The 13626-nt window shown below is 39.4% G+C and overlaps 1 protein-coding gene across 14 annotated transcripts in view; it reads right to left on the minus strand.

Annotated features, from left to right (window-relative positions):
- The window catches only part of Gpatch8 (G patch domain containing 8), an 80481-nt gene that overhangs the window by 31656 nt on the left and 35199 nt on the right, over positions 1–13626 (minus strand). For 6 of the 14 annotated variants that reach the window (XM_017314538.2, XM_017314541.2, XM_030245976.1 and 3 more), the window contains one exon: positions 578–645. In XM_017314538.2, the coding sequence (XP_017170027.1) occupies positions 578–604 (27 nt within the window). In that variant the 5' untranslated portion in view covers positions 605–645. Of the gene's footprint in view, positions 1–577; positions 13506–13626 lie in introns of those variants that run through there. The other 8 variants (XM_006533251.2, XM_017314542.2, XM_030245977.1 and 5 more) reach the window with 6 other exon arrangements.

The raw sequence follows: 13626 nt of genomic DNA on the forward strand, positions 1-13626 counted from the left end.
AGAACCCAAGACTAACTATGAAAATGTCATTTGCACAAGCATAGTGTTAGATAGCATGGAACTTGTTTTTTCCCTCAGCTAGTTCTTGCTTTACTGTCATGTCACAGAGAACAGAAAGCTAAGTTCCTTAATCTCTTTCCTGATGTATGCCGATACACCCACGTGTTGATTACAAGATTTCAGTTCAATATTTACTTCCAAGGAATTAGAACGAAATGAAAACAGTATTTCAGACAATAAAATGAAGGTACTGTAGGTAACAGATATATATAACCCTGCATGGGCAGAGCATCTACTACACAGTGCTTTAAGCACAGGGCAACACTGTCCATTAAATGAGTGCCAGAGCCTGACCTGATCTTTCTGTACAACACCAGAAAACTCCTCTACAGGGGCATCATTTACATCCTCAGTGCTTCAAAAACAGCACAAAATGGAAACATCAAATACACTTTTAATTGGTCAAAGAAAAATTAATTATGCTCAATCTGGTAAGTATACGCTTATATTGACATTTAAGTTGGAAGTTAATGCCAATTTTATATATTCCATAAAATTAATGTCTTAATCAATTTACCTCCATTTCCATTCGACCCATGCCCATGACATCATACTTGACAACGATTGGAATAGGGTCTGTTCTCCCTGTAACAGGAACACAGAATTAAGTTGAGACATAAAATTAGGCTAATAGTTCACTTAAACATTAGGTCTGGGTGGTTAGATCTTGCCTGAAGTGCAGAGACCAGAAAGCTACAGTGAACCAAACAAAAGCCATTCTCACAGCTTCCATCCGATCCCTCCTTTCCGGGACTAAACCCAACAACCCTCTGTGGCCCGGCTAGAGAGAATTCCGGGTCATTATGGCAAAGCTAAGTGAGGGGATCCGTCAATGGGAGCTGACAATAAAGAACTTTACAAGTTTCTTTGTCTGTCTGTTTTTATAAGGCAGGGTCTCATGTAGTCCAGGCTGGCCTCAAACTCAGTAAGTAAGAGAGGATGACCGTGAACTCCTGGTCCTCCAGCATACAATCACAACTTTGTTCGAAAGCATCCCTTAAACTGGTAATGAATATCTTAAATGCTTGAATGAGGAGTGGGGGAATGCATTTTAAACAACAGAAGAAATGATATATCAGTACATGTTTAACTTTTGTTTTTTGATAGACACTTTCCAATCAAAAGAAAATTTTACATAAAAAACGACAGCTACTTGCCCTTAAGGACAAGCCTGGTTTGATTCGACAACTGGTTGCGGAAGGTAAGTGGCAAGCTGTGAAAAGGACTAGTTGCGAAGAAAATTGACTTTCAACTAATTGATCTATGCTGGAGATTTTTAAAAAGTAAATATATATTTAATCCACTCATAACCAGCCAAACAAAGCAAAATGGGGCAGACAAGCACTTTACTACCACAGCTGTTTTACATCACAACTTGCGCTGTTCATTGTGATGTAACGGAAAGGACTTACCTTACCCAGTGTTCACCTTTAGTGAAAAAACACAATGTTTACTTCCCTCATCATTTCACTCAGACTGGTGTAAACAGTTGTTTTTTGTTTTGTTTTTCTTGTTACACACACACACATACATATATATAGATATACATATTATACCTTTGGGCAAGAAATTTGAGTTTTATCAGGCTAAATCTTGGATATTATCAAAGAAAATAATTTTTAAAAATTGGTTTGAGTCCTTAAGTATTAAATGAAAATTAACCAGCAACACTTGTGTCTGGTCACTTTATATTTATGGAATTTTTTGTCTTTAAATCATACAGATAAAACAAATCTGGAAATTTAACTACTTGTCAACAATATTCCATTATTGATACTCAGAAGTTTAACTGCTTATCAATGAGAACCTATTATTGTTTTTAAACAATAAATAGGTAGAAAGCTAACAATTATCATCACAGTCTTTTTTTAAAAAGTAAATAATAAACCCTTCTGGAACACAGTCTTCTAGTAGATGCGTCCAGGACTGCCAGATAACAGAGCACGCGCATGTGCAGTGCTCGTCCCCTCCGCCCAATGGTATAATAATTGAGCAGTGACTGCAATCTCTAGCAAAAGGACCAAAGTGAAGACAGGTTATAAAAATGACTTCCTAGGTGCAATATCACTTTCATAACGTCTCAGTCAGGGATTTACTGGTAAAAGCAAATAGTCCAATGAAACAATTAAAAAGAAACATCAAAGAAATTTATTTTAGAATCTTTTTTGATTGGTCAGAATTTATTTTGAAAGATTCGACAAAGTTTTGGTGCCTCTGTACCAAATTGTTTACCTCTGTAAACCCCTGTTTATAAAGTCTGCATTAGTACTTTTGCCTTCTAAGGCAGTCAAAGTTTGTTTAACTTATTTATAAATTGCAGTAGCAAGTGCTAGTGCCCATTACACTGGGGGTGGGAGAATCAAGGTTTTGACTATTAAAATTTAATATTTTAACTGATTCTTTTTGGCAGTTCGAACAAATATATCCCTTCTTAACATTACCCTTTAATGAACAAGGATCAGACAAGTTGCATAAGGAAAGGAAAATGAAAAGACCAAGCAGAAGGATGAGGCTACAACAGAGAGAGTAAGCCTAACATATTGGTGCACTGATGACAAAAGGAGTAATTCAGTCTGAAAATAAAAATTACCACTGCTAAGTTTACCATCACCACAACAAGTCCAGGATCATAATGCTGTAAAAAAGAAACACGGTTTGTTAGGCAGAAACCATCAGGGTAGGAAACAGGCAGACAGGACAGGGTAAAGTACCAACTGGGCTTTTGTCCCTCCCCCGATCTCAGTGAGGACGGAGGAAGGACATTTTGTGCTACAGCAGCTGTTTTTGTACTGGTCAGATGGGGTGTGAGATTTTTGCACTGCTACTTGAGAACATGAACAATCTCCTCTTCAATAATAACCCAGGGGCGGGGGATGGGTCGGGACGTCAGTCTGTTAAAGGGAGAAAACTAACTCTAGTTCTCTAGCTTCCAATCTCTCATTTATCAGATTCACTCTGGCAAATCAGTATTCAGGGTCTAAGATGGGACTCCTGAAATCACAGTAAAAATTAGATGGAATCAACCAGACATTGATCTATTGTTTTGTTTTGTTATTTCACTAAAAGAACTATGTAAGGAGCCCGAGGAGACAGGGTTTCAAGACCACTTTAAAATAACAACGCCGGGCGTGGTGGCGCACGCCTTTTGATCCCAGCACTCTGAGTTTGAGGCAGAGGCAGGTGGATTTCTGAGTTCGAGGCCAGCCTGGTCTACAAAGTGAGTTCCAGGACAGCCAGGCTACACAGAGAAACCCTGTCTTGAAAAAAAGGAAACAAGAAAAAGAAAAAAAGAAAAAACATTAATAACTAGAAGTCTAGAAAACAACTTTAGATATTCAGTGTTTAAAGAATTGAGTTCTGTTAACAATGAGTAAAACTAAGTGGCTCAGCTCAAATCTTTGCTTCCTGTTAAAGAAGACTTCATAGACTCACCAATATCTATCCTTCCCCACATAAACCAACTCCAGGGGAAGAAAAGCCTCAAAAGAGCCATCATTTATAATTTCTCAAAAGTTAACTCAAGGAAAATATCCAAATTACAAACCAACCTGAAGATGAAATTACTGCTTGCATTAAGTAGATTACATTATTAAATTATATTATTATGCTATTAAGGAAATACACAGGTCAAGGGAACAAAGTCACAATGGGAGACAGACTCCAAAGAATATAAACAGGAAGAGGTTGTACCATGTTTCTTTTTTAAAAATTCCCTTACTTATTTCTGATCAATGACTGATCCTATCACAAAGAATATCACTTACAATAACCAAATAATAATTTGTAACAATCAACTTTTTAAATACTTTATTATTTGTTTGTTTGTTTTTAAAACAAACAGTTTTTCTGGGCTGTCTTGGCTTTCCTGGAGCTCACTCTGTAGACCAGGCTGACCTTGAACTCAGATCTCCACCTGCCTCTGCCTCCAAGTGTTGGGATTAAAAGCATATACCACCACCCCACATTTATTTTCTTCTTTTGTTTTATTTTATGGTTTGCCAGCATGTATGTCTGTGTAAAGGTGTCCAACCCTGAAGTAACAGACACCTGTGACCCACCCATCATGTGGGTGCTTAGAATTGAACCCAGCTCCCCTGGAAGAGCAGTCAGAGCTCTTAATCACTGAACCATCTCTCCAGCCCCATGATCAGTTTTTTTTTTTTTTAAAGGCAAGCATTAATAGCAAAAGTGCGTATTCTCTTGAAGAGTCCATTTCTTTTCAAAATGAGCTAAATCCAGTTCCTTCTTTTCTTCTCTTTCTCTCTCTCTCTCTCTATTTTTTTTTTTTCGAGACAGGGTTTCTCTATATAGCACTGGCTGTCCTGGAAATCACTCTGTAGACCAGGCTGGCCTCAAACTCAGAAATCCACCTGCCTCTGCCTCCCGAGTGCTGGGATTAAAGGCGTGGGCCACCACACCCTGCTCAGTTCCTTATTTTCAAAGTGTGGAAATTTTTATTTAATTTCAATTAAATTATTGAAAACATTTTTGTTCTTTCACTGGACCCAAATTTAAGAAAATGACCTGTGGCCAATAAACTGGCTCAGTGGGTAAGTTGTACCAGCTGACAACTTGAGTTCTGGAATCCACATAAAGGAAAGAGAGAATCTACTCCGCTTCAGACCCATTCCTGCAGAGAGTGTATCGGCCAGATAACCTTATTTTCTAAATAAAGGTAGTTGATGTTTTGCTAAGAAACTGGAATTTGCTTATATATATCTACTTATTGTTTTGTTTTTGTAGTGGTGAGAATAGAATCCATGAACTGTCACTAAGCGACCTCAGGTCTAATGATTTATACTTTCCTTTTTTTTTATTGTGTATATGTGTGCATATACATATATATACATGTATGTATGTATGTATGTATGTATGTGTGTGATTGTACCATGCATGTGTGTACACTGGCATATAGACACTAGAGTGCAACCTCAGGTGTCTTCTTTGTCTTTTCACCTTATTTTTTGAGACAAGTTCTCTCAGTGAACCTAGAGTTCTCAGACTGGCTAGCAGGCCAGACAAGCCTGAGAGATTCTCCTGTCTCTACTATCTCCATGTTTATAGACATGAACTAGGAACCCAAAATTTAGATCTACATGCTTACAACACAAGCACTGTCTGATTCATCTCCCCAGCCACCCTATGTGGATATCTTTTAATCAAAGAACTCCAAAAGCCAGGCATGGTGTCTCCCATCAGGAATTACCAGCAGTTGGGAGGTTCAGGGTGAGAACTATAGCAGATCCGAGGCTAGCGGAGGCTAAATACAATAGTGAGTTCTAAGCCAGGCAGAGCTCTTGAGAGGCAGAGGGAGACCCAGTCTCAAAAACAAAAGCAATGACCACAACTACAACAAAGAGTGTGTTTATAAAGTGACTATGTACAGTTCCGTAGTTACTTCAGCATTCACTGAGTGACATTATTAGCTTATCCAAAATAAAGGAATTAGGAAGATTTAATAACAGTCTGTATGCTTCACTTCAATTCTAAAGTCTGAATGGTAGAAAATATTGGGGCGCTACATAGCTGATAACAGTAGTACCTTGACAAAAATCTTGACAAGCAAATGGCTTCTTGCAGTTGTATCTCCTACCACTGGCTGTGTTAAGTGTTCTGTAACTACAATGAGAAGTTCTTACTATTTCAGGGTTAATTTAAAACTCCCAAGACTTTCCAGCTTCATGTAAACCACTTTCCTTGTACTTTTCACAGTTGCCCGCCCCAGCACACACACACTTTCATGAATTCCTTAGTACAGATTTTTAGGGTTGTCCCCTTAAAAGGCTGGGCTATAAGATTCCATTTCTAAGGGAAGGTAATCAGTGATGTGCTTTGCTGCTGTTTGCACAACAGTCTAAGTACAAGGCGACCACCTCTATTTTCAAGACCATCATACAGATCAAAAGGCGTAACAAATAAAGCAAACCTTGTAAGTCACCACACAGAAGGCCGCTGAGCACTGAAATGGCTTCACAAGGATTCAAAGCCCGCTGCACGCGCAAGGGCAAGGGTGCTGGAGCTATGTCCAGGTGCACATGTTTAAGAAGGCCATAGAACAACTTCTGGCACTGCTTGTTAGGTGCTATTTAGCTTGTTTTTTGAGAAAAGCTCTCTCATGGAGTTTACCATACAGCCTAGGCTAGGCAGTCAGTCCAAAGGATCTGTATGTCTCTGCTTCCCCTACACTGGAATTACAAAGGAGCCACACCCATTTTTTTGTAACCTGGGTTCTGTGGTGAGACTGGTAAAGACTACGGGGACTTGTAAGAAATGGACTAAATGTGTTTTTGATCATGAAATGAAAATAAGACTTCAGGAACCAGAGTGGAATGCTATGATCTAAAGTGACAAGTCTGCAGCTGACAAACAGCTCAGCAGAGGAAAGCTCTTGCTGTGAAGCTGGACTATGTGAGTTCAATCCTTGGAACCCATGGAAAGAGAAAGGGAGAAAGTGAACTCCACAAAGTTGTCCTGTTACCACACATATGCCATGGCATTCAAACACACAGGGAAAACTCATGGACAGGCACAGGCCTTTAACCCCAGCACTCAGGAGACTGAAGCAGATCCCTCCGAGTCCAGGCCAGTCAGTTCTACATAGTAAGAGTCTGTGTTGGGGAAGGGAGGAAAAAGGAAAAAAAAAGAAAAATTAAAAAAAGAAAAAGAAAAAAAATCAGGTAATATTAGGGAGGCAGAGGTAGAGGCAGGCCAACATCTTCAAGTTCAAGGCCAATCTGGTCTACATAATGGGTTTCTGGACAGCCAGGATTTTATAGAGTCTCAAAGGAAAAACAGTAACAACAACAAAAGACAAACTCAGATTTGCAGGGCATTCTGGCATGTACCCACCAATCCCGACACTCTAGAGGCTGGGGCAGGAGGGTTCTGATTGGGGCTATCCCAAGGTAAATAGTGACACTATCCATACCTTGGCAGGAGGTGGGGTGGGGGTAGGGGCATGTGCTTAGAATACTTTAAACGTTTCTTTTCTAAATAATATATCCTGCTATTTATGTTGGTAATATTTTTGTTCTTTGTTGTTGGAAACAGGTTTGTGATGTGACCCAGGCTGCTTTTGAGCTTTTTATTCTCCTGAGTTTCCTAAGTACTAAGAGTGTATTTGCTTTCAGATTCTTTCGTTTCTTTATAACACTACTTCTAAATAAAATATTCTTTTTACTCAATAGTCTTATATTCTTCCCAACTTTGGTGGCACAGCTCAGTTGGCAGTGTTTGCTAACACATACAAAGCCCTGGCATTGACCTCAACACTTTATACTCTGTAATAAATGTAATGTCAACTAGAGTGGCTGAGGCCAAAGGATTAAGGTTCAGAGGAATCTACATCTACATAGTATGACTCAAGGAAGTCTTGGCCACATGAGACTGTCTGAAAAACATACCAAAGTGGGAGGTGGACAGAGATTGGGGGTGGGTAAGCAAGCAAAATGGGTCATCAGGAAAAGGTGCTTACCGCCAAGTCTGATGATCTGATTTCATCTGAGAACTCCATGATAGGAGAAGAGAAACAACTCCCTCAAATTGTTCTTTGACCTCCACACACACCATATACAGATAAATGTAATAAAAATTTTTAAGTAAACACAGGCTGGACCTAGGACTCCCTCACATATATAGCAGATGTGCAACTTGATTATCATGTGGGTCCCAAACAACTGGAGCAGAGGCTATTCCAAAAGCTGTTGCTGTATGTGGGCTATGTTCTTCTGGCTGGGCTGCCTTGTCTGGCCTCAGTGGGACAGGAAGCACCTATCCTCCCAGACTTGAAGTGCCAGAGTGGAGGGATTCCCAGGGGAGCCCCCACCCACTCAAAGGAGAAGGGGAGAGAGATGGGCAAGAATTGTGGGAGGCCGTGAAAGGAAGCAGGGGTAGTGATCGGGATACAAAGTGAATAAGTAAAAAAATAAAATAAGCTGGGCAGTGGTGGTGCACGCCTTTAGTCCCAGCACTCAGGAGGCAGAGGCAGGTGGATTTCTGAGTTTGAGTCCAGCCTGGTCTACAGAGTGAGTTCCAGGACAGCCAAGGCTACACAGAGAAACCCTGTCTCATAAACAAAACAAACAAACAAATAAATAAACCCATAGATATCTGTGTTTAATACATCTACTAACAAATATATCTGGTTAGATGTGAAATAGTTGCTTGCTTCAATATTCTCATAATGGTAACATTTCTGCCTGCTAAATTGTTAAATAAACTGAAATTCCAAGTTAAACTGTTCAATTTTCTAGTATCACCGTTATAATACTCACATTGTATTTGTTATATCTGTTTCCCTCTAAGTCATATGCAGGTGTATGGGTTTACATGTTTATCCTCCTCATCCCTAGATATGTTATATAGTCAGGTCAGCCTGCTTATGAATCTCCTGCCCCAGCCTCTGGAGTGCTGGGATTACAGGACACCCTCACCTGCTCAACTCCTAACTCACCCCCCCCCCTTTTCTCGTCCAATTTACATGTATATATAGAGAATCTCTTAGTAGCATCATCTGTCAATAAAAAAGCTTATGGCCAACGAGCTGAGGCAGAAACCAGTAGGTGGGACATATGTCAGGGATAGAGTTTGGGAAATAGTCAGGCTAGAGAGATTTGCCCCAGAATGCTGAGGAGACATATGCAAATCAGCACATAGCTAAACTCAGGTTAGAATAAAAGGAGTAAGAAGTTACGGAACCAATCAGAGAGCAAGCTGAACCTTTTGACCTAGGCACTTATGAGTTGTTATTTCTGGGAATTAAGTAATCGGGAGGAAAAACTGACATTTTTACACATTTAGTCCCTCACTTATTTATTTATTGGTGGTAGCGGTTGTGCTAGTGACTATCATGGTGTACATGTGCGAGCAGAGGTCAGAGGACAACTGGTACAAGTCAGCTCTCTCCTTCCACTGTGTGGGTCTTGGGTACTAAGCTCAGCTTGCTAAGCTTGACAGCAAGCACATTTGCCTATCGAGACATCTTGCTTGTCCCCAATCTGTCTTCAAGTATTAGTGTTGTTCTGGGCTACTCTAAGGAATCAGAAAACATATGTAGAATAAACCATGCAAAGTAACAACAAAGAATATGCAAAAACACATCAATTACAAGTCTCTAGGAACTTATAGTTCAGGAAGGATAAAAGAAATACGCAAGTAATAAAAATTATACAAAGTAGACACTACAAATACCACAGAGAAGGAAAACAAAACATAAGAAAAAGCACCAGTGAAGCACACGGCTCACACCTGCAATCGCAGCACTCGGACGGTAAGGCAAGGAGAACACCTCAAATCGAAGCCTACCTGTCTACACAGCAAGACCCTGCCTCAAAAAACAAAAACAACAAACAAAAAACCCAAACAAAACAAAACAAACAAAAAACCCAAGGAGAGCTTGTAAGACAGCTTAGTGGATAAAGGCACTTGTCACAATCTAACAACCTGAGTTTGATCAACAGGACCTGCACAGTAGGAACTCCCAAAAGATATTGTCTGATCTCCACACATACCATGGTATTCTGTCCCTAATAAATAAATTCATGTAAACTGAACGCACGCACATGTGTGCATGGTGCAAAAATAAAAAGGAGAAAATTATAAGGTACCAAAGTATTAGTACTTTCTTTTGAGAGATCAGAAAAATCTTTCAACAAACAAGCAAACAAAAAATGCCAGGCATGACAACATACACCTTTAATCCCAGCACTCAGGAGGCAGAGACAGGAAGATCTCTGTGAACTTGAGGTCAACCTGGTCTACAGAGCAAGTTCCAAGATAGCCAGAGCTACACAGAGAAACCTTGCTCGAAAAACAAAACAATAATAAAAACAAAAGAAAGAAAATCCATAAAAATCTGTGAAAGGTTTCTATTACCTAATTTAGCTTCCTGAAGAACTAGATTCAAGGCACTGATTTTTTTATACAGAAAGAGCTCAGCTGTTAAGTACCTGACCAGCATAAACAAAGTCCTGGACTTAATACCTAGAATCACTAAATACTTCCATAAATACAGAAATAACCTACTCCTGAGGATTCTATTAAAATAGGAAAAAAGTGCACAAGTTTTAGCATGATTATACTACTTATTTGCTATAGGATCTTGGACAAATTGCTATTTGAAATGGAAACTTCCTGTCAAGTACGGTGGTGTATGCCTACGAAACAAGACACCCAAGAACTGGATGTAGAAGTTCAGGACCTGATTAAATAACACAGAGCTACAAAAGAAACTTATCTCAGAAAATAAGTCAATTTCCTGATCTGAAACATGGGAATTTTATTTCAGAGGGAATACTGTAACACTTGCAAGCTAGCTAGCCCAGCAAATGCAGAGGCACATTACCTCTGACCTCCATACACAAAGCACAAATAACATCATCATCTTCATCCTCAAAGATTTAAAAAACGAAATCAATAAAAATGGTCTACCTCTAGATGTTTCATTTATGCTGAGCATTGTGGCACATGTCTTTACTCCAGCACTTGACAGGCAAAGGGGGATGGATCTTTTGGTTTGAGGCCAGTCTGGTCTACATAGAATAAGTCTTAGGGCAGCCAGGCCTGCATACTGAACCTACCTTTAAAAACAAGCAAGCAAGCAAACAAATACAAAGGAGGTTCTGCATCTAGTTAGGCAGCGTGTGGTGGGGAACACCTGTAACTTTGGCATCTGGGAGGTAGAGGCTTGAGGCCAATCTGAGTTAGATGAGACCCTGCTTCACAAACAAAAAACCCCTTTTATTTAGTTATTCTTCCACTAATTTACCTTGATAATGTCCCAGCTGCTTCTCAGCAGAATCACTGTGTTAGAGGTAAGCCCTGGCTGGCATGGTTCCACAGGTGCCATTCTCCTTGGTTTTAGAGAGTCTGGGTCTCTCTTTGACCTGTAGGCTGCTGCCAGTTTCTGTATCTCCAGCTGGGATCACTAGTGTACACCACGGTAACTGACTTTTTTCATGGGCTCTAGGGATCAAACTCAGATCTTCACACTTGCATGACAAACACTTTACTGACTGAGCTATCTTCCCAGCTCCACCATCGTTTCTTTATAACTAAAAAATTAGTATGTAGAATGATAAAAACAGAAATTGCTTTCTACTTTCAATTTTAATTTGAAATTATTCTTATCCTATGAACTTATGCTATTTAATTAATGTCTCTTCATATATCCTTTACATTTTAATTTTTATTATTTTTCATTATGTATGTGTATTTATGTGGGTACATGCACATGAGGCCAGCAGTGTCTGAATCCCCTGGAACTAGAGTTACAAATGGTTTGAGCCACTTGCTACAGGAGTTCTGGGAACCAAACTCCAGTTTTCTGCCAAGAGCAGTATACATAGGCTCTTGACTGCTAAGCCCCTTGATAAACTCTTTAATATAATAACCCCCAATGAGCCAGGCCATGGTGGTACGCTTTTAATCCTAGCACAGCCAGGACTACAGAGAAAAACCCTGTATTGAAAAACAACAAACAGACAACCCCTATAATGAAAACTAAGTGATCTTTTCATTCCGTACTTTTTGTCTACCGTTCACCATTTCCTTCCGGCTACTGTTCTCCAATCCCTTTCTTTCTAGTATTTTCTGGTTTTGCTTAAGTTCTCACTAACTCTGGAGGTCTTGGAACACACTATGCAGACCAGGCTGACCTCGAACTCACAGTGATACGCTTGTATCTATCCCCCAAGTGCGGGGATTAAAGGGATGAGTCACTAGGCCTGCCTTTTCTGCTTTAAATATGTATTGTATATGCATAGTGTTTTGCCTGAGTATATGTGCACCATGTACATGGCTGGTGTCTACAGAAAGAGGGTATAGGATCCCCTAGCTCTAGAGTTACAGATGATGATGTGGGTGCTGGGAACTGAACCCTGGTCCTCTGAATGAGCAACAAATGCTCTCAACTATTGAGCTAGGGCTCCAGCCCCCCATCACTGTCATCTTAGCTCTGAAAATTAAACCTCTTGGGGCTGGAAAGACAGTTTAGTTGTTAAAAATGCTTGCTACTCTTCAAAAGGATTGGAGTTCAAAATCCAGCACTTACTTCGGGAAGCTCACAACTATATTTCCTGCTCCGAGGAATCCAACACTCTCTCTGGCCTCTACAGGGAGCCCTCGACATGTGGCATATAGTCTCAAAGAAATACACACATAAACATAAACACATCTTTTAAATTTAAAATTTATTTTATGTGTGAGTGTTTTGCCTGCATGTATGCATGTACACACATGTACCTGGTGCCTGAAGGTTAATGGCTTTAGATCTCCTGAAAGTGGAATTACTGATGGCTGGAACCACTATGTGGATGCTGGAAAGTGAATCCAGGTGTTCCGTAAGAGCAACAAGTGCTCTTAACCAAAGAGCCATCATTCTTGACTCTAAAGATAAATTTTTTAAAAAAAATTAAAATGTCTTACTGAAGACTGAATTCTAATTATTTAATATGAGTTTATCTATATCAATTAAATTCTAGTAGGAAGATTAGAGACAGCCAGATGTGTTGGTGTTCATCTATAATCTTAGTACTTGGTTTAAAAATTCAATGCCAGTCTGGATTATAAAGCAGGATCTTGCTTAAAAAAAAATGTTAAAGGCTGGCTGGAGAGCTGGCTCAGTGGCTAAGAGCACTTGCGAGGGACCAGAGCTCGATTCACACCAATCACGTAGAAGCTCTCCACTTCCTAATAAAACACTCATACACATAAAATAATTAAATAAATAAAAAAAAAGGTTAAAGGCTGAATATTATAAAATTATAAAAGTAATTTATACTTTTATATAATACATTTATTATACAATACATTTATTTTACTAGTTTTACATAATACTAAGTGTATGCAAGCCGGGCGTGGTGGCGCACATCTTTTGATCCCAGCACTCGGGAGGCAGAGGCAGGCGGATTTCTGAGTTCGAGGCCAGCCTGGTCTACAAAGTGAGTTCCAGGACAGCCAGGGCTATATAGAGAAACCCTGTCTCGAAAAAACAAACAACAACAACAACAACAACAAAACTAAGTGTATGCTTTTATTTACATACATTTTTAATAATATCTTTATATGATTCTAAATAATATTATAATACTAATTTTATATAATAATAAATTTATACTTTTATATAATATTAAATCTAATTCAGATACTACTAAGACTAGGCTTGTTTTTGATAAATGTACTAAGACCTACTTATCCATCAGGAAGAAGAGTCAGTGCTTCCTAAACTACATAAGCTCTGTGTAAAGTAAGCTACGGAAAGAAGCTGGTCTCAAACTACAGGCCTCATACCAGGAATCTTGACTCTTTACCTTCTAGAAGCTTGGGTCAGGGGGAACCGCCATACTAGGCACAAGCCTTCCTGACAATCCATACCTTGCTTCGTGATTCAGAGGAGCTATGTTTCCTGACCTCCCCCAATCCATTCCTATTTTCAGTATCAGCTTCCTCTGAAAGGAAAAGGGGCATAAAGTACATGTAAGGTCATGTTTATACTTAAATGGCAGATACTCAGTAGCTGTGGGACTTTTCTAAAACGGTTTCAATTTATAAAATGGCCATACTTAACTT

Source organism: Mus musculus, chromosome 11, assembly GCF_000001635.26.
Source record: "Mus musculus strain C57BL/6J chromosome 11, GRCm38.p6 C57BL/6J".
Lineage (NCBI taxonomy): Eukaryota > Metazoa > Chordata > Mammalia > Rodentia > Muridae > Mus > Mus musculus.